Raw genomic sequence first — 22,245 nt, forward strand, 5'->3', positions numbered from 1 at the left:
GTTGATTTCGTCTTCTTATTGTTGCTCAACCAGTTGATTTCATCTTCTTATTGTTGCTCAACCAGTTGATTTCGTCTTCTTATTGTTGCTCAACCAGTTGATTTCGTCTTCTTATTGTTGCTCAACCAGTTGATTTCGTCTTCTTATTGTTGCTCAACCAGTTAATTTCTACTTCTTATTGTTGCTCAACCAGTTGATTTCGTCTTCTTATTGTTGCTCAACCAGTTGATTTCGTCTTCTTATTGTTTCTCAACCAGTTGATTTCATCTTCTTATTGTTGCTCAACCAGTTGATTTCGTCTTCTTATTGTTGCTCAACCAGTTGATTTCTACGTCTTATTGTTGCTCAACCAGTTGATTTCGTCTTCTTATTGTTGCTCAACCAGTTGATTTCGTCTTCTTATTGTTGCTCAACCAGTTGATTTCGTCTTCTTATTGTTGCTCAACCAGTTGATTTCGTCTTCTTATTGTTGCTCAACCAGTTGATTTCGTCTTCTTATTGTTGCTCAACCAGTTGATTTCGTCTTCTAATTGTTGCTCAACCACTTGATTTCCACTTCTTATCGTAATTTTGCGGACCAATTTCTTCTCTTTTTTTTTTTGACCGGTTTATTTCTGCTAAATCGTAACTCAATCAGTTTATTTCCATTAATAAAGTATCTGCAATAAATCAATTTGTACACTTTTATTTCTTTCCGGCCGAACCAGTTTCGGACAATCACATCCATCTTCAGACTGAGAAGAAATAAAAGTGGAATAATGTTTAAAATTTGCTCTATTATCTAATATAATGGAGTTTCCCAAAGTATTAGCATTTGAAAAATAAGTTAATTTCCACTTCTTACTCTCAATTGGATAATTTCCACTTCTTATGTAACTCGATCGAATAATTTCCACTTCTTACTTTAACTCGATTGGATAATTTCCACTTCTTACTGTAAATCGATCGGATCATTTTCACTTCTTATTGTAAATATTTGTATTTGTAAATCTTTATAAAAAAAACCCTTTCAATTATATTGTTATGAAAATAACATACGATTATTACACTAAGTAAGAACCTGTCAAATCTGTGATTTATCTTGTCTATTGTTTATGCACTGGCAACAAGAAACTTTTACAGGAAGTGAGAAAAAATTCAAGATGGCTTCACTTCCCGGCCGGACGGACAAGAGACAGGGTGTCCGGTCGGGGGTCAATTATTATTTCTGGAGGTCTGAGGATCTATTCGAAAGTTATTTCATGGATTTGTGATTAATACCGAAATGTTCAGTTTGTGCTTCAAGATTAGAAGTCTAGTTATATTTCCCGCGAGTGGAATTCGCCCCGGGTGGCGTGGATAATGAAAACGTATTTCACCATGTGTGGCCATGGGGGTAATCAGAGTTTATCCAAGCGATCGGTGATTATTTCTGCCGATAGACTGTTTTCGCCGTGTGCATTTTGATTCGGAGCATTATTAAGTTCCACCTTGCCTCGTGGAAGGGCAACTTACGGATTAACCGTGAAACCGGCACTTGGCTGGACCACACTGGGCCGTTGGCCAGCCACATCCTGAAGCTGCCGTCTACTCCTCCTGGCTGGACCACACTGGGCCGTTGGCCAGCCACATCTTGATGCTGTCGTCTACTCCTTTTGGCTGGACCACACTGGGCTGTTGGTCAGCCACATCCTGATGTTGTCTACTCCTCCTGGCTGGACCACACTGGGCCGTTGGCCAGCCACCTCCTGATGCTGCCGTCCTCTAGCTACTTGGCTGATTCATCTACTCCGCCATTCGCGGCACTCAGTGTTCGTTCCTCATAACTACGTACGTTCATATTATTTTAGACAGGGTAGATAGATTCTACGTTCTGGTCGATGGGGGTAAGTTTTCACCTTTTTGTATTTCTCTGTGAAATTTATCAAATACAACTTGTTACGGCCAGTCCAAAGTTTAACCAAATTATTTTCATTCTGTAACCTTGCAACTTCCTTTCGAACATCATGTAGATGGGATATATTTTCCCCGCCCTGAATGGAGAATTATGTTCTACCGGCGGATGGTCGATTTGGCGAGTTATTTTCCAGTTCAACCACTGGAAGGGACTCTGGCGCATTGGCTTTCAAAGACCAACAAAGTCAAACTTGGCCACCCTCCTTTCATTCAACATAACAGTCAATAATGTACTTAAGAAACCAAACACATAAACAGCCTATTAACACAACTTTGGGCTAAGTAAGAATCATAACATTGTGCCCAATACTTATTCATAACAATATATTAAAAAATACCTTTGTCAAATATCGAAATATGCTTACAAATTTAATAAGGAATACTAAAGAACAATATTATAAAATAAAAATGTCACAAGTAGAATATGATAAAAAAAAAATGTGGTCAACAATTAATGAAATTATTGATAAGAAACGGAAAGGGTTGGAAATACACAGACTGACGTACAACGGTAATTCTATAGACGTAAAAGATGAGCCGACTCAATGTGCGAACTTATTTAATAATTTTTTTGCAAATGTTGGAAAAAATTTAGCACAACAAATTAACCCTTTAGCTGCTAGCAAAACCACTGAGGCTTTTGAGAGAAATTCAATAGATACAAATAAAATGCAACTTCTTGGACCCACATCGGAACCGGAAGTTGTAAATATAATTAGTTCACTGAGAGGTGGCTCAGCACCGGGATGCGATGGAATAACAGTAGAAATCATAAAAAATCTTAAAGATTTTCTAAAAATACCTATCGTGCATATCATTAATTTAAGCTTTTCGGTTGGAAGATTTCCAAATAATTACAAAAAACTGTTATTAGTCCGATTTTTAAATCTGGCAACCCAGAGGAAATGACTAACTACCGGCCTATATCTTTGACATCTAACATTTCTAAAATAATTGAAAAAATAGTGAAAAAGAGACTATTCCTATTTCTAGAAGAAAAAAAAATTCTGCATTCTAACCAATATGGATTTAGACCTAATCTAGGAACTCATGATGCAATTGCAAAATTGACTTCTCTAGTTATGAGGAACTTGGATAGACGTCGGAAGTGTCTGGGAATATTTATCGATTTAAAAAAGGCTTTTGGTAGTGTGTCGCATTCTAGGCTGATCGCTAAGCTAGAGAAAATTGGACTGGAAGACAAAGCTTTATCTTGGTTCCAGAGTTACTTAAAAAATAGAGAACAATACGTTAAACTAAATAATTCACTAAGTGAACCCTTGTCTTCTGAATATGGAATTCCACAAGGCACAGTAATTGAGCCTATACTTTTCCTTATATATGTCAATGACATGTTCACTCTCCCTCTTAATGGAAGTGTCATCTCATATGCGGATGACACAGTCATCATAATCGAAGGAATAACATGGACAGAAGTGAATATAGCTGCGAATGCTGACATTAACATATTGAAGGAATGGTTTGATGATAACTTACTTAGTCTTAATGTAGAAAAAACATCATATATACCTTTTTATCTTAATGATCCTGTCACAGATTCCAATATTAGCGTGATAGTGCACAGTCGTTCGTGTAAAGGAGGAGAATGTAACGATAATAATTGTAAAATCCTGAAGAAAACCCCAGAAGTCAAATATCAAGGGATCACAAATCGATAGTATCTTAGTGCCAAATACTGAAATAATTTTTGAAAACATTAACAAAATTATGCAATTTAATTGGGAATCTAATAGGATTAATATTGTTCATCAAAATATTAGAACGATGGGAAACTTGGATGATTTTCTTATATTTTTGGAAGAAATAAAAGCTGTGGTAAAGTTCCATATACTAATTCTCACTGAATGCAGGTTAAATGATTCATACATAGCCAAACAAATTTCAAACAGCTATAACGAATACCATACAACATCGCATATTAACCAAAATAGCGGAGTAGTAGTATATATCGACAACACATTAAATTCCTTAGTACAAGAAATAAACATCAATCAGTGTAATTGTTTAAAAATCAACATTAATGAAAATTTAGGTATCCTAGCTATCTACCGATCACCATCGTTCAATGACATCCAAGATTTCCTGGAAAATCTTATTGGTGAGTTAAAAAAAACTAAGGATTATGCACAATATGTACTGATCGGGGACATGAATATAAATACTATAGGAGAAGTATTGCATAGGCAGTCCGACGACTACTTATGTGCTATGGCTGAAAGTAACTTTATTTCCAATATTAATTCTCCAACTAGGGTACAAGGTAGCTCAAGCTCATGTTTGGATCATATATATACCAGAAATATAACAAATTCAAATGCATTTGTAATACATAATACAATCACTGATCATTACACCACTGCAATCAGTATCCCAAACTCAACACCCAAAAAACATAAAATTAATCACAAACAGATTATCGATTATGAGGCTTTATTAAATGATCTTAATAATAAAAATTGGAAATATGTTTATAAAGAGACTGAAGTTAACAATGCTCTAAACTATTTTATTAATGAAATCGATACATTCATAACAAAACACACAATAACTAAACGCATTCCATATAGTAAAATACATCTCACACCATGGATTACCAACGGCATTGTTAAATCTATACACAAAAGAAATCACCTTCATAAAATAGCTAAACGAGACCCATTGAACGATACTAAACAGCAAAACTATTACCGATACCGTAATATTTGCAAAACCGTTATTCGCAAATGTAAAGAGCGTTATTATAAATTCTTACTTGATAAGGATAATTCCAGCAAAAACATGTGGAATGTTGTCAGAGACATAACTAAAAGTAAAAGAAATACCAATGCATCTGTAACTGAATTAAATACCGGAAATTTGATTATAACTGACAATCAATCAATTGCATGTCATACTAATCAATATTTTGCATCTGTTGGATCAAATCTAGCAAAAAATTTTTTATTAGAAACCCAGAAAACGGAAGACTCTTTAGCATCGACAATTGAAACAAAGGAACAATCTTTTTCATTTAATATTAAACCAACTACTGTAGAAGAGGTCTTAAAAATAATCAACAGCCTTAATACTACACATGCAAAGGGTCCAGATAGTCTAAATACACAAATACTAAAAAAAATTAAAAATCAGATTTCTGCTCCGCTATCATATATTTACAACTTAAGTTTTGCATCAGGAATATTTCCTGATCACTTCAAAAAATCAATAATTGTCCCAATTCACAAAAGTGGACCTAAATCTCTTGTAGAAAACTATAGGCCAATATCACTATTAAGCGCGATATCCAAAGTCATTGAAAAGCTTTTCAAAACTAGGTTAAACGAATATGTGGAGAAACATAACATTCTAAGTCCTAACCAATACGGCTTTCGGTCGGGTAAGGGAACGGATGATGCCATCGCATGTCTCACTGAAACTATTGCAGGGAATATGAACCGTGGCAAGAAAACTATTGCCCTTTTCCTGGACCTGGCCAAGGCATTTGACACTATATCTCATAAAATTCTTTTACAGAGACTTAGAAACATAGGAATAAAGGAAAAAGCTTTTCAATGGATAGAAAGTTATATATCTAATAGATTTCAACAAACCAGAATTAACGAAGCTATTAGCACTTCACTAAAATACACTTTTGGGGTACCACAAGGAAGTACACTTGGGCCCCTTCTCTTTATTATATACATAAACGAACTTTGTAACCAACACATTGGTGGCAAAATTATCACGTTCGCTGACGATACAGTTATTTTGTTTGAAGGAGATGATTGGAAAGAAACACACCACCTTGCGAACACAGGTATAAACAGAGTAAAACAGTGGCTGGACAGTAATTTGCTTACACTAAACATACAAAAAACAAAATATCTCACATTTAGCGCTACCCTTGCAGGTCAACCCAAAACACCTCATCACCTCACAATACATAATATTAAGTGTAGCCTTGGAAATAATAACCATACTTGTAAATGCGAAACCCTTGAATGTGTTAAATCTGTTAAATATTTAGGTATAATAGTGGATAACCATCTTAAATGGAAACAACAAATTGAAAACACAGCTAATAAAGTGCGCAAGCTTATTTATATATTTATAGCATTGCGGGAAATTATAAAAACTCAAGACATTAAAAAAATATACTACGGGCTCTGTAACTCCGTCATAACCTACGGTTGCATTGGATGGGGTGGAACAGGATTAACAATATTATACCCGCTACTGAAGGCACAGAAATCCATTCTACGCGTCATTATGAAGAAACCCTTCAGATACTCGAGCGACGCTCTCTTCAAGGAGTTTAATGTGCTTGATGTTCGACAGTGTTACATAAAAAAAATAACAATCTGCGTCCACAAAAATAAAAACAAAACGATAACAGTCGATCATAATCATCAAACCAGAAGTAAGAGCAGAAACGACCTTTCTATTCCAACTAGTAATACTGCGGCTTATCAAAACGTTTTCTCATACCTGGGACCAAAAATATACAACAAAATCCCCTATCAATTTAAACTGTGTGAATTATCAGCCTTCGGTACTAAAATTACTAAATGGTTATTAGACTTAGGTAGGACAGATTCCGAAAAATTATTAAAAAACGTAGTCTGAGTTGATTTCTTCGATTTTGTATTTTGTATTTACCTAAAAAATATTTTTTTATTTTTCTTTCTTACATTGATATATTATATTTTTATTTTATATTTTACATGTACCTATCTGGATTTTATTGTTTATTACTGCTAAATTGTATTTTCCTAAAAAAAAAATTTTCTTTCTTACATTTATATGTTATATTTTAATTTTATTTTTATATTTTACATGTACCTACCTGGAATTATGTACACTCAACCTGCCAATTTGACTGTCCTAAAACGGGAAACTTCCTAGTTGGACAGTCAAAGCTTCCTTTTATATTTGTATATCTTGTATGTAATAAATGTAAAAATAAATAAATAAATAAACTATAGAAAGTAACATGAAATTTAAGAAACATATCGAAAACTGTGTAAAAAGAATTAGAAAACTTACTAACATTTTTATACAATTAAGAAATATCTTAAATCTGTCAAATATTAAAATGGTTTACTTTGCTCTTGTACAGTCAGTGTTGCAGTACGGAATAATCGCATGGGGAGGTATCTATAAGAATAATCTGTATTCGATAGTAACAACACAAAAAATGATAATCAAAGTTATTATTAAAAAACCAAGAATTTTTCCAACCAACGAACTTTTTGAAAAATTTAAGGTCCTACCGATTTCAAAACTATTTCAAAGAAATGCTATTTTAAAAGTTTTTAAAGATTCTGAAAGGTCCTCAACGCGAATTATAAGACCTAGAACATCTGGGAACATGTATGTACCTAGATGCAATACGACAGCTGCACAACACCATCATGAATATATAGGCCCAAAGTTATTTAACGATTTACCGAATACAATAAAAAGTGAGAAAAATTATTTTAAATTTAAAAAAAAACTTTCGTTGTATTTTTACAGAGAAGATTGCCTTACTTTTATCGATGATTTTCAGATGCATTCTGTTGCTTATATTTTTGTTGATTTTTCGTTGATTTTTGTTGATATTCTGTTTCTATAATTATTTCTAATTTTCTTATTGTACAATATTTTGTAGTATTTTACAGTATTTTTGAAAATATTTTTTTTTCCATTTTTGTAACTGTACATATTATTATCTATATATATAAGCACATAGACTAGCTCCCCAGTTTGACCCGAGAATATTTCTCTACAAATTGGGTAAACAAAAAAAAGTGATGTCTGATATGAAATGTAATATATTTTTATCTCTTGTGAATATTTACTTTTTTTTTTCTAAATAAATAAAAAAAAAAAAATAGTTCGGTTAATTTCCACTTCTTATGTAACTCGATTGGATAATTTCCACTTCTTACTGTAAATCGATCAGATCATTTTCACTTCTTATTGTAAATCGTTTGGTTAATTTCCACTTCTTATGTAACTCGATTGGATAATTTCCACTTCTCACTGTAAATCGATTGGATAATTTCCACTTCTTACTGTAAATCGATTGGATCATTTTCACTTCTTATTGTAAATCGTTCGGTTAATTTCCACTTCTTATGTAACTCGATCGAATAATTTCCACTTCTTACTGTAACTCGATTGGATAATTTCCACTTCTTACTGTAAATCGATTGAATCATTTTCACTTCTTATTGTAAATCGTTCGGTTAATTTCCACTTCTTATGTAACTCGATCGAATAATTTCCACTTCTTACTGTAACTCGATTGGATAATTTCCACTTCTTACTGTAAATCGATTGGATCAATTTCACTTCTTATTGTAAATCGTTCCGTTAATTTCCACTTTTGATTATAACTCAATCGGTTAATTTCCACTTCTTATTGTAACTCGATCGGTTAATTTCCTCTATTTATTGTATCTCGATTGGTTAATTTCTACTTATTATAATTCGACCGCTTAGTTACCATTTATTATTGTAGTTCGACCGAATCATGTGCAGTTGCATTTCCACCTCTTGTTGTAACTCGTAGTTTTCTCGTTTTCAGATAACCACAACGGGAGAAATAAATATCTACCAGAAGATCAGTATCATTCCCCCCGAAGTGGTTCTGCCGTGGGATCCCATCACCCCGATGACACCAAAGTGAGTGCTTATTCAACCGATCTGTTACATTATGTAGTTACATTGACGTGAAAACAATCCAATGTGTTTATCAATTGCCCAAACCCCAAATGAAGAAGAAGAAGAAGAAGGCATAGATAATAATAGAAACATAAGTGTGGGAGATGAGGCATGGAAGCTTGCCGATTGACGCTCAGCTATGACCGAAATGCATGGAGTATCATAGTGGAACAACTGTATGGCGCCGCTCTGTGTAGATGCGATCTTCAGTAGTATGGGTGAACGATGTTGACGAATTGCAATGTGAGCGCGGTTTTATACCAATAATGCTACATGGCCCATCTCTGTTCTTTCTATTTTATTCATCACAATTGATTTCATTTGCCCTTTTGATGGCTAAAAAATTATTTAAATATTGCAGACAATATTAGTGATTTCTAAACGAAAATCTGAAAAGGATAAATCAGAAAAGGAAACGGTCACATCTGGGACTCGAACCCAGGACCCTTGTCTTTCCGGGACAGTGCTCTACCAACTGAGCTAATGGGACCCTATTCCCCTCGGTCACTTTTAACTGTATCATACTTCGAATAAGAACTACTAACATTGTCTTCATTTTTTCACCGCACATTTTTATTGGCAACTATCTTTATGTTTGATCGCAAGATTCAACCCGAACTAAATGCAATCCAGACAGCGTCTTTTTAGATAAACCTATCTTAGTGAGTCCCAGATGTGACCGTTTCCTTTTCTGATTTTTCTGTTTCAGATTTTCGTTTAGAAATCACTAATATTGTTTGCAATATTTAAATATTACAATTTGAGGTTTTACTCAATAAAGTTATTCCGAAATTTTTTTTTTTTTATTTGGTTGGAAACTGCCTATAACGCTAGGAGCGCGTCTTATGAACAAGGCTAATGGAATAATGTAATACTTTGGGAGAAAAGAAACGTAACTTGTGGTGATTTTTTTGTTGTGATTGCAGGGCCTACTTCCAGATGCGTGCGGTGGGAGGCGACGGCTCTTACCTGTGGCGCAGTGAGGGCGCGGCCCTGAATGTGGGGCGCTTCGGCATGCTGACGGCCGTGGGACCGGGCAACGGCACTGTCACGGCATCTGTGCCGTCTAGCCCTCACATCTCCGCCACGGCAAGGTACCGTGAACCTAACCTAACCTAACTAACAGTATTTTAATCACGGTGACATTACCAATGTCGGTGATATGGGTACTATAGGAGGCAATATCATGGTATAATATCAAGGTGACAATACTATTTTAACTCTTTGCACGCGGCCGTATCAACTGTTGTTACGGCAAAAAGTCTATACTCACACGCGGCTGTATCAACAGTTGATACGGAAACTTTGACGGTCGATATTCCAGCGCTCTTTCGTCATAAATGTATTTCTTGCTCACTTGGACATTCGTAGAACTATCACGATGCTGACATCGACAAGAATTTCTCAAAAATAAAATTGTTTTTCATAAAAAAGATCGATAATCAAGTGCGCCTCTTCGCGCCTTTTAGTCCTTTAGTTTACAATTTTGTCAACGGATGGCATTAGTCCAATTTTATTATTATATTACGTGACATAAAATTTAAGTGTTCAGTTTTCATAACTAAAAATGATAAGTGCTCATGGTGTCCCACTTGTGTCTATCAACACAGTGGCCTAAGTACACACACGCCGAGTGAATGGCGGGACCACATTCAAAAGATACGGTACGTCTTTGTATGAAATTTTATGTTTTTGTTTTTATAAACATCTAAGAGTGTTGACACACGAGGATTTGTTTTCATATTGTGGAGAATAATTTGTTCTGTCTATATAGTCCAATAAATCATGCCAGAATGCTATAATTTAACATTTCATTGCGTGTATAGGTATTTGAAAATATGTACCGCGTACGGGTATAGATAAAACGGAGCAAATTAACGCGTTCAAAAGGTTAATCTGTGAGAAATAGTTCTGAATGCAGTTGAATTCTCTCTTTTTATAATCTAATATTTTTTCAGTATCTCCATACCCATATATCATTGCCCGACGTTGTTTACTTCACAATAATAAACAAACAAAAAAATATATATGTCTATATCAAATGGTGACCAGGTGGAAGAATTGTGTTAGTAGGTAGATTGAGGACTAATATAGTTATTCTCTCCCAGGGTTCGTGTGGTGGAACCATCCAGGATGGAAATAGTCTGGAGCGAGGGAGAAGGTCCTGTAGGAGTAGGCTTGGCCCTCCACGTGGCCCTCTACGCTGCCCGCTCCAAGAACTCCGACCCCGTGCTGCCCTACACTAAGTGAGTACCAACACAAAACAAAAACAACAGAAACCAAGTACCAACACACACTAAGTACAATCATAAAATAAGTGCAAACATCATAGGCATTCAAATAAAGACGAGCCCATCAGGGAAAGGAGAACAGACTAAATTGCGAGGAGCGCGGGAGGCTGCGTGACTTTTCCACTTTCCGTAATTTGTCAATAAATGAATCTGACAGTATACAGGCAACTCTCACTGTAATATCACCATTCGGTCCTCGAAAATAAAATCTGCTTACCAATTGCTAGTCATTTTTACAATGACGTGCAGATTGCTGGCTACGTAAAAACTTAACTGCATATCCCAAATTGGGTAAACAAAAGTTTGGGCTTGTGTACAAAATTGAATATTTTGTTACACTATTTAGTTAGACACTTTTACAAATTTGTTATAATTTACCCACCTACGCCAGGCGATTCGTTTAAGAACAAACATTCTATGACGGCCGGCATAGTCCAGTGGTAACGCATTGGACTGCCATTCCGAAGGTCGCAGGTTCGAACCCGGCGTGCGCAGATAAATTTTATTTGATTAATTTGTGTTATTTCACAATTAATTAATTAAAATAATATATAGTATATTTGCGGCACGTTCCAGAGTGGAAGATACTACCAGTATCGCCCTGGTGTAAGACCACCATTCAGAATTGAAACGTTGCTCCAAATGGCTTTAGCCGTGTTTAGTGACTAGATCTGAATAGCCAGGTACTTCCCCACCTTCCTCTTTCCCTTCCCCACTTACCTTCAGCCTCACAACATCCCCCAATTGGGGATGCCATAGTCTCACTGGCTCCAGACGGGAGCAGTTGGGACTCTTGTGAGGTATTCACTATAAAAAAAAATTCAGATCTTGAGCAGAAAAGTCCCACAATGGACAGCGCCGCAAACCTTTAGCGAACTTTACTTTTCTGCGCATGGTCTGGTTATTTCAATGTGCACTCTTCGGTGGTCAATGTACGACTGATGTCATAGTTTATTCTCGAACAGAAGCATTAGCATAGGGCAAGTCTATTAATTTGGATGTCTATGGCAAACACAAACTAAATACAAATACAAACTAAGTAGAAATGCAAATTAAGAATGAATCCAAACTAAATGCAAACTAACTCTATATCTAGTATCTACACGCACGTACTTTGTACAAACACAAACTAAGTGTTTCAAACTATTTCTTTGAACTTTATGTTCGATACATGATCTTGATTTAACCAAGCTTTTTTCTTTCTTTTTCTAGCTGTGACCAAATGTTGTTTGAAGTTTTGCCCACAGAAGGAGTAGTTTTTGAGAGAATATACCCGGAGAAACTAAACAGTGAGAAACTCGTTGGTAAGGCATAATGCAATTTTATTTTGGTTTTACGTTCAAAGTTGAACTAAGAAAGCTCTTAGCTCTTTGGGCGTTTGCGCCTTTGGATATCTTTACTCCCTGCGGACTCAAAAGGGTATCGATTGTACGTCACTATGACGATGGATGATAGACGATTTTTAATTGTTTACGATGGTCTAGAACAGAGGTCGGCAATTAGTTTTGGTGGCAGGCCGTATGAATATATCATTTCATGACTCTGAAATGATTAAGAAGTGCGTGCAAGCAGCTTCGGAAGATGCAGTACGCATCTTAAGTGCCACCCAAAATAATTGAAAACTAGCCTTCATACTCCCTTCAAGCATATACAGCTACGCGCCGTGTGAAACTATTGAAGTACATAATTTCAAAAATATTTTAAATTTATTGAAATGATTTGAAAAATACATACTACTCCGTTGCTATCGATGAATCTACCCACAATACTGACATAGCTTAGTTGGGCATTTTCGTACCATGGGTGTATCTACTGTGGTCGATCAGGGACTCTCCAGGCCGGAAGGAAGCACTTCTGAAGAGAAGAGAATTCTCCAATTGCTGATCGTTGGTCTAGAATTGGATATATAACATTATATATAACAAATCATACAATAATTTAAAATTTTATCAATTCTAAACAGTATACATAAAAATCAAGCTACATCCACGAATATACCGTTCAAAACATACCTTAAAAATTGAGGTTAACCACAAGCCTCACCTGTTTATCTCTGAGAGAGTGACTTTTTGAGAGAAGAAAGTGTTCATAAGAGTGAGATTTTTTAACTTCAAAAACTCCCATTTTTATTTTTATAGTATGTATATAAAAAATAAAAATATAATCAAAATAAGCAAATTAATCACATGTTAATGAATTAAAAAAAATAATATTATTACTAGGAGGATTCCTACAAACACAGCCGTACGGTGTAGATCCATACTCCTTTATACATATTTTTTTAGAGACATACACAATACGGCCATACTCTCCTAAAGGTTAAAATATAAACACGGCTACCGTCCGAACGTTAACCTCTCAGACATAGAATTTTATTTATTATATGTCCCTTTGAGAACTGTCAGAACGTGATAATTTTTGTGTTATTTACGAGTTTAGTAAAAAGCTTCATAACTCACGTTTTGGGAAACGTAGCCTCATTCTAAAAAATGTTTTGGAAAGATTATGAAATCCACTATCGCATTGTGTTGTTATATGTAAATATTTGCGTTTCTAAATATACATTTTATGAAAACGTCAAAAATATGTAAAAATCGCTTACCATTATTTCAAAGGCTTGAAAAATGTACTTTTTTCTGAGTAGCATAAAGAAATAACACTTTATATATTGAAGAAATATATTTAAAAACTATTAGTCACCTCAAAATATTAACCGTCCAAACTAAAATATTTTTAATAAATTATTTAGAAACGCAATAAATTAATAACGAACAAGATGACAGATTCAATCGGCTTAGATAATGCACCTCTATGTTCCATAGATATTCTTGAATACAGACGCGTAGCGTTATTCATTATCGATACTCTGTTTTTTAAATCATGGTAATCCGTATACTAGTGATGGAAATAAATCAATTTTTGTAAAATCTCGCGCGTTTACGTGAAAAGACGTTCTAATGTCTTGACCGCTATTATCATATTGACGTCTTTTGACGTTCTAAGGTTCTGAGTGGTTAAGCTAGTTATGCCAGTATTGCCAGGAATTGAACAACTAAAACTTCTAATTTTTATTGTCGGGTTTTACAAAATTATTTTCAAATATATATTCAGTCAGGCACAGGGCGTATGATGGTGCGCCAGGGGTCACTGTCATAGGAGGCGAGCCTGGCATGCCACATGCCGCTCACTCGACTGTTCCAATTGATTGTAATGCTGTTATTGTTTTTGCAGGAGAAGCTTGCACAATGCTGCACGTGAAGTGCCTGGAGTCAGGCACAGGGCGTGTGACGGTGCGCCAGGGGTCACTGTCGCAGGAGGTGAGCCTGGCGTGCCACACGCCGCTCACGCGACTGTTCCCGCGCCCCCAGCACGCTGCGCTGCTGCTCGCAGTGGGATCATCGGCTAATGTCATCTTTTCAGGTGGGTGATACAAATTTATATAGAGTTACACAAAGTCATGAGGGAATATGCCTATAATTGCCTGACTGGCTCGGAGTTTGGACCTTATCCTTCCGGTGCTGACCAGTAGTAATTCTTTCTCTACTAGTTTGTTTATGTGTTGCAGGCGGCCCTCTAACCTGGGCGGGCGGCTCTGATCCCCGACACCAGATCACCGTGCCCGACGAGGAGACGGCCTCCGTGACGCCCTACTCCTCGGCACCCTACGCCGGCCAGCAGCTGCACGTCTACACCGTCACCTGCTTGAGGGTTGGTCCATATGCACACCTATATTTACAATTAGCTGATTTCCTCATCAGGAAGATTCTTACTACATACAACCAATATATATATATTTATCTAACTAATCATCATGCCATTTTACTGATCGCAGAGAGGGTTATACTTTCCATACCTGTCCTTACCTGTTATAACTGCCTTACTTTGCAGATTTAAGTGATGGGAACTCTTTGTTAAAAAGTAAAAGGTTCTGCTTATAATTGTGTTTATTTACGTTACAAATAATAGGTCTGGATTTAGCTACACTGTTCATTACCCGAGGGTTGGTAATTCTCTGGTTCGAGAAGCTTGTTCCCTGTCAATCTCATCTCACAAGTAATTGTTACACTTTAGCGACATCTGTCGAATTTTGGAGTAAGCTTTATGACTAGCGCCATCTATCGCTTAAATACTCTACTTATTACAATACATCACACTTAACCTAACCTCGACCAACATAACCTTGCCATACATTCGCCTCCAAATTCAAATTTTCTGATGAAACTTCCAGTTTTTAAATATGTATGTAATTTTTTTTCCTTTGTTTCCAGCTGGGTCAGACGGATGTGAATCTGAAGATCTACCGGGGCGGCACCAGCACCGTGCTGGCAGAAGCGCGGCTGGCCGTCAACTGCAACAGTCCCCATTCACTGAGGATCGCCATAAGGCAGGCTCCCGACTCATCGTGTCCTATATTTGCCACTTCGCAGGTAATGAAACTGCCGTCAAGACTTTGTACAATAAAAAATAAAAGTTTCTAGGTAAGTATGGATTGAAATTTGATTGCACAAAACAGCATTATTTAACTCCTTGGATATTTTTGTGCCTAGTAAACGGTACATCGATAGCAGTAAAGCATTTATATGTACTTCACGCCACAAACTGAGATGGACTCTTTATATTTACTGTGAGATATATGATATAATCAGTGTTGTATTTTGCGTTTATAAATTTTTCCATAGACACTTCTAAATTAATTTATTAAGTTTCAAAAAGTCATTGACCGCCAATGCTTGCCTGTTTGCGAAAGATTTGTCAAAGTTTGTGAATTTTTTATTAATTAACTAACTGTACCTGATAGATAAACAATAGCGCGTGTTGCTTTTAAGTCCAAAAGCTGGTTTTAAAAAGTAGCATGTTTGTCCAACAGATGATGCTGTTTTTAAAAAAAAGTGTGTTTTAACGTGTCACAGGTGACATCTATGTAATATAGGTATATAAAAACACACGCGTACCCAAATGCAACGTTATGTCAAAATTTCAAAGCAATGGGTGAAGAACTTTGGGAGGCTTAAGATTTTGAACACACAAACATTTACATTTTTATTTAAATAGATTTTATATGAAATGAAACAAAAGTGAAGTTACAGTAAATTTTGTAGTATGTTTGTGTATGTAAATATGTTTCATAAAAAGTGGTATTTTTATAATTTACAATGAAAAAACAATCAGTAAGCGACAAAACAACGTAAAAAAATAACCTCCATTTTTTTAAACCAAAATTTAAATATTTATAATCATTTGCCACCGACTACATTAGTAAATCTCTTATTTATGATCCAATATGTGAAGGTGCCCTACATAAGCAGCTCTCGCACGTTCGATCGACACCGTTTTCCGTTCCCAAAAACAGATTTATTTTCTGTCGGGAGTTTTTGCAATGACAAACTAACGCCCGTGTGAAGCCAGTTGTAGAGGGATAATGCATATAATATTATGTCAGTTTGTAAAATTAAAATCTGAAAGAGTCTTTCTTCTGCTTTCAAAAACAGTATTTCATTTTGAAATACGTTTCGAAAACACCGAATTTATCTGGAATCGAATGTGATGCAAAAATATTTCTCATGCAATCTGCATTCTGACAGCTCGCTTAATAGTAATACATTCCAAAATATAGAAGCTCTAGGGTTTCTACTAATCTTCTTATTCTAAACTAACCAATCAATAAATCCATCTCTCTGTTTCTCCACACGGGTAGGCAGAGATGATGTATCGCCTCACTACTCTGCCTCAGCACACACTCCTTGCCTCATTCACATTCTTATTCTTGTGTATATATGTTTGCAGGTGCCTCTGCTCAGCGGTGGTGGCGCCCTCGACCTAGAGGTGACGGTGTCCGACATGCGCGGTAACGTATTCCACAACGCCTCCTCCCTGCGCATCAAGTGGTCCTCACACCCCACGGCCATACTCTCCGACACACCCGGCGAAGCTCTCCTCACGCAGCTGGATTCAGACTTCTCCCCCGTGCCGGTCGTGGACTATCATCACCAGGTAATCATTGCTTCGTACTGCTGGATATATCGGATAATCTGTGGTAATCCTCTCCGACGTTTCTTGAGAGGCATCACCGTAGATAACAGAAATAAAGAGGTATCTGACGGAAGCGTGCCGACTGTCGTCAAGCAATGACTAAACTGCACGGATTATCAAAGCTGTCAAATTGTGCTTAGATATGCGGTTTGCAGTGGTATGGGTAAACGATTCGTACTTATAATGACTACGTCGCCCATCTCACTTGTTAGAGTTATCCACGGGCACCACTGACGCAGCTGGATTTTTATTTTTGCAATAATTCCACACAGGCGTTGAGGAAAATAATTTCTCCTCAGGACCTACATCATCTTTGGTGATGCTGTGTGGAGGAGATGTAGTAGGAGGGACCCATGTTGTAGATCGTGTTGTAGGAGGGACCCATGCTGAAGAACATGTAGGAGGGACCCATGTTGTAGATCGTGTTGTAGGAGGAACCCATGCTGAAGAACATGTAGGAGGGACCCATGTTGTAGATCGTGTTGTAGGAGGACCATTTCTAGGAGGGACGCATGCTAAAGAACATGTAGGAGGGATCCATGTTGTAGAAGGACCTTGTTGTAGGAGGACCATGTTGTAGGAAGGACCCATGTTGTAGGAGGACCATGTTGTAGGAAGGATCCATGTTGTAGACCATGTTGTAGGAGGACCATGTTGTAGGAAGGATCCATGTTGTAGACCATGTTGTAGGAAGACCATGTTGTAGGAAAGACCCATGTTATAGACCATGTTGTAGGAAGGACCCATGTTGTAGACCATGTTGTAGGAGGACCTTGTTGTAGGAAGGACCCATGTTATAGACCATGTTGTAGGAGGACCATGTTGTAGGAAGGACCCATGTCGTAGACCATGTTGTAGATGACGATAAAATACCATTCACTTTGAATATTATTACGGACTGTTTACTGAAGATTCTCTTCCAAATTTTACTAAATTGACTGCTGCCATTGATGTCTGATAAAACAACCCGTTTTAAAATTTGATCAACCACTAATGGTACAAGAATCTTTTCTCTTCATTTTCGATCCCAAACTAACGAACACACCTTTGTTTCAGATGCTCTCAATCTCGGGAGTGAACCTGCCTGAAAGCGGAGTAGCCGAAGTGATCGGGGAAGTATACGGCTACAGAAACTCTATTCTGCGCGCGGCGGGAGTGCGACACACTCCCCCTATTGCAGGATCCATCAAGGCGGTGCTGAGCGTGAAGATGGTGAAGCCACTGAACGCCCTCGGGGAGAAGGTACCAACTTATAAAATAGTTAACCACTTTAAAAAGTTTTGGGTTCAGCTGATCACTTACTGTAATTATATAAAGCAGGGTACTCACCTAACCGTGTAGCCCGTAACGTATCTGATACTGTATCAAGTGAGTACCTAGGCACGAGTCTACTGCGAGCCGCTCGCAGGTGGAGCGCAGTGTGCTCGCAGTGACCCGCCGACGGCGGTTTCACTGCGAGCACCATAGCGAGCACTAAAGGCAGATCCGGGAGATCGTAGCTGGATACGCGGTTACCGTGGACGAGCCGTACCCACTTGCAGATTGATACAGTATCAGATACATTACATGCCACACTCTAGGTGAGTACCCTGCTTAACAAATGTTTATTGACTCTTTTATTTACTTCTGACATATTTTTTGACTCCCTACCGTCATTTAACCTTTTGAACGCGTTAATTTGCTCCGTTTTATCTATACCCGTACGCGGTACATATTTTCAAATACCTATGCACGCAATTAAATGTCAAATTATAGCATTCTTGCATGATTTATTGGACTATATAGACAGAACAGATTATTCTCCACAATATGAAAACAAATCCTCGTGTGTCAACACTCTTAGATGTTTATAAAAACAAAAACATAAAATATCATACAAAGACGTACCGCATCTTTTGAATGTGGTCCCGCCATTCACTCGGCGTGTGTGTACTTAGGTGATAGACACAAGTGGGACACCATGATCACTTATCATTTTTAGTTATGAAAATTGAACACTTAAATTTTATGTCACGTAATATTTTCCTTGCCTCTCTTCGAAAGCCTAGCTCTTTTAATGCACGCTTCACTCCAAAATAACGCAGAGCACAAAGCTAACTCTTAAATCGCATGACGTAATTCGAAAGCCTAGCTCTTTTAATGCACGCTTCACTCCAAAATAACGCAGAGCACAAAGCTAACTCTTAAATCGCATGACGTAATTGTTCATTTGGTCCTCCAATAGGAAGCCAGAAAGGCACGCATCAACTTCAAATACAACTCTGCTGTCATTTAAACAAAGCTATAATTAAGCTTGAAGTTTGTGAGAATATTACTGTTGTAACTTGAATGCATTCGCATGTCACAGTCCCATTCTTTTCCACATAGCGACGTGTTCTGTTTTGCTTCTTGATTGTCAACAAATTGCTATCTGAATGTGTAATTAAAAATATTTAAACATTCCAGATAAATTTGAGTCAGCGTTTGCAATAAACTAACTAACCATCACGCAGTTTCTCCCCAGGGGTAGGCAGAGAGGACAGACCGCCAAACAACTCGGTCCTGGCACACACTCCTTGCCTCATTTACATCCACACATCGTCTCATACATACTCTTCTATTATTCTGACTCTCGACATGGCCCGACTCGAAGTATCTATACTTCTTCTACCATTTTCATTTACGTCACATATTCTCCTTACACTCTTTTCTTTGTTCATTCGCTCTACATGCCCAAACCATCTAAGCGTCCCTTTCTTAATCTTACTCATTACCCTTACATCAGCCTTGTATTCTTTGCGGATCTCCACATTTCTCACATGATCATACATGGTTTTAAAACATGTATGCCTCAGGGATCTCATTTTTACAGCTTAAAAATATTTAAACATCACAGATATTTGAACGTTTGTGACATTTATATATGTTTAATTTAATTTTCTGATTAAGTTGTCAATGTTAAAGTATAACCCTATCTATAATGTTTTTAACTGTATTAAATGTTAAAATGATCGCAATAAAGTCATTTTATATTATGCAGACCTACAAAAGGTAAAAAGCGTTGCTTCTTGCGATCTTTTAAATGCTTTTGAAAGCCAATATTTCTTGGTAGTGGGGTAATTGTTAAGATCTTTAAACTAATCTCTATAACTATACTTAATCCACTTAAATAACTTTAGAAAAAGATTAACTTGTATGTGCCTAACAAGTATACTGGTATCCCATGCACTTTTTTATACTCCGAAAGCGAGGACTTCTGCCTATCAGAATTCGCCAATCAACAGAGCTCAACTGCTTAACCATTCTGCATTGACCATCGACATTTTTAACGTCACTTACAGACAGTTCAGCAACTATCTTTTGACATATGTCACAAAATAGTAAATCTGCTCCTTTCTTTCTTCTTTTTCATAATATATTGGTGCATAACCTTTATATGGAGAACATGAATGAGTAAATAAATCCACACTCGCTCTCCCAATGTTTTTGGTCGATGGAAATTACTTATAGGTGGACGGCACTCGTCTTAAAAATGAATAAAAGACACCTTATCTGTGTCTTCATATATCCATGTATCAATGCCAATATTTGTTCCAGCTGGTGGTGTACTTGGCCCCGGGTGTGGAAGCCCGAGCACCACTGTTTCACGGCTCTGGTCATCTGCGGCTGACGGCGTCCCGCCCCGAGTTGGCACGCGTGGCGCTCGAGGGCGTGCTGATGCGCTCGCTGCGCGTCATTCCGCTGCAGGAGGGCCGCCTCACCGTCACGGCACACGACCTGTGCCTGGAAACGCCAGTCGCCACTGTCGAGGTAACAAAAATATGTAGTTATTAATAGGTTTCAGACAAAACAGAACATTGAAGAAAACAAAGAAAAATTACAAATGACAAACCCAACCTAACCTTTTCTTTTATCTTGTTTTTTTTGTTGCTCTTCTGTTTTATGCTCTTCTGTTTTATCCTGAAATTATTTCCTTTAGGGCCTGTCATCTTTGGTAATACTGTGTTGAGGGTCTTGGAAAGAAAGAAGTGAAGTCATGTTGTAGGAAAGAGGAAACACAGAGACTGACAAATTATTCCACAACCGAACTGTGAGCAAGCAACCCATTCTCATATTGGGCACGTGTTTTGCACGTTTCCTGACTGTGCGCCGGTACCGAAGGGGTAGATGACGCTAGTTCCTGACAGTATCTTCTATTTTAATACTGGTAGAACAAGGACAGCATTCCCACCTCAAGTCTATGCTCCAAAGATTGCAATTGTTAAGATAGGGGAATCTGTCAAATGGACTCCCCGTTTCTGCAGTCTTTTCATGTTGCTTCTTCTGAGCTGCCAAATTCAACAGTGGGGGCGCACTTGCGAATTGAGGTACAGGGTCGGCAGTTGTGAACTGTTAAAGTTTCTGCGGATCCTGTACAGACCGTTTAGTTTCTGTGAAGCAAACATAACTAGGGCTTCGTGCCTGAGTTATTCGCTTTTGATTTAACCGAGCGTGTCAATGAAAGGCTTGTTGGGAAGATTACTTCCAACGTAATCCTCAATCTTATCTCATTCCAGATAGCAATAGTATCAGCCCACGGCATAACATCAGATCTGCCCCCGCTGCTGGAGCAGGGCCAGAGCGTGGAGGTGTGGGTGTGCCTAGTGGACCGGCAAGGGGTCTGCCTGCCCCGCGGCACATCGGGGGCTCCCGAGGTCAGCGTGGCCGCAGGACCCGGCATCAAGGTGACACAGGAGGATAGACTGCCCGGCAGTGGTGCTGGTGTCAAGTGCACCATCACTGGTAAGTAACTTATTATAATTATTAGTTGAGAAGGCAGCATTCTGCTGATGCTCTCATATCTAATTTCACAATAAGTCAACCCTTCTTCTCTAAAAGAGATTTGTGTTTGTATTTGTGTTTGTGTCTCATGGACTATTCCAATCTAAACATTTCTTTGTACGATCGGGGGTACCCCAAGGCAGTAATTTAGGCCCACTCCTCTTTTCCATATTTATAAACGATATTTCAGAAGTAATTCTGCATCCTAAATTTCTTCTCTTTGCTGATGACTTAAAACTTTTTTTAGAAATACTAACTTTAGAAGACTGCAATCAACTCCAGTCAGACATTAATAGAATTGTTGAATGGAGTAAAATAAATCGGATTAAGTTTAATGTTTCTAAATGTTTAATTTTGTCATTCACTAGGGCGAGTCATACCTGGTATTACCGGTATACAATGGACGCCCGAAGTTTAAAACGTGTCTCGACAATGAAGGATCTTGGAATCATGTTTGATAGTAGACTGACATTTCATG

General features: G+C 37.5%; 1 protein-coding gene across 1 annotated transcript in view; it reads left to right on the forward strand.

The window, feature by feature from the left end:
* The window catches only part of Gp210 (nucleoporin 210), a 68,951-nt gene that overhangs the window by 18,365 nt on the left and 28,341 nt on the right, over window positions 1-22,245 (forward strand). The window contains exons 10-20 of the mRNA XM_089647238.1: window positions 8,510-8,607; window positions 9,573-9,740; window positions 10,755-10,892; window positions 12,150-12,241; window positions 14,169-14,357; window positions 14,503-14,645; window positions 15,206-15,364; window positions 16,722-16,928; window positions 18,024-18,209; window positions 20,544-20,756; window positions 21,503-21,728. Coding sequence (XP_089503364.1) covers window positions 8,510-8,607; window positions 9,573-9,740; window positions 10,755-10,892; window positions 12,150-12,241; window positions 14,169-14,357; window positions 14,503-14,645; window positions 15,206-15,364; window positions 16,722-16,928; window positions 18,024-18,209; window positions 20,544-20,756; window positions 21,503-21,728 — 1,819 coding nt within the window. The remainder of the gene's footprint in view (window positions 1-8,509; window positions 8,608-9,572; window positions 9,741-10,754; window positions 10,893-12,149; window positions 12,242-14,168; window positions 14,358-14,502; window positions 14,646-15,205; window positions 15,365-16,721; window positions 16,929-18,023; window positions 18,210-20,543; window positions 20,757-21,502; window positions 21,729-22,245) is intronic.

This window comes from Hesperophylax consimilis, chromosome 26, assembly GCF_061612785.1.
Source record: "Hesperophylax consimilis isolate HC1 chromosome 26, BYU_Hcon_1.0, whole genome shotgun sequence".
Lineage (NCBI taxonomy): Eukaryota > Metazoa > Arthropoda > Insecta > Trichoptera > Limnephilidae > Hesperophylax > Hesperophylax consimilis.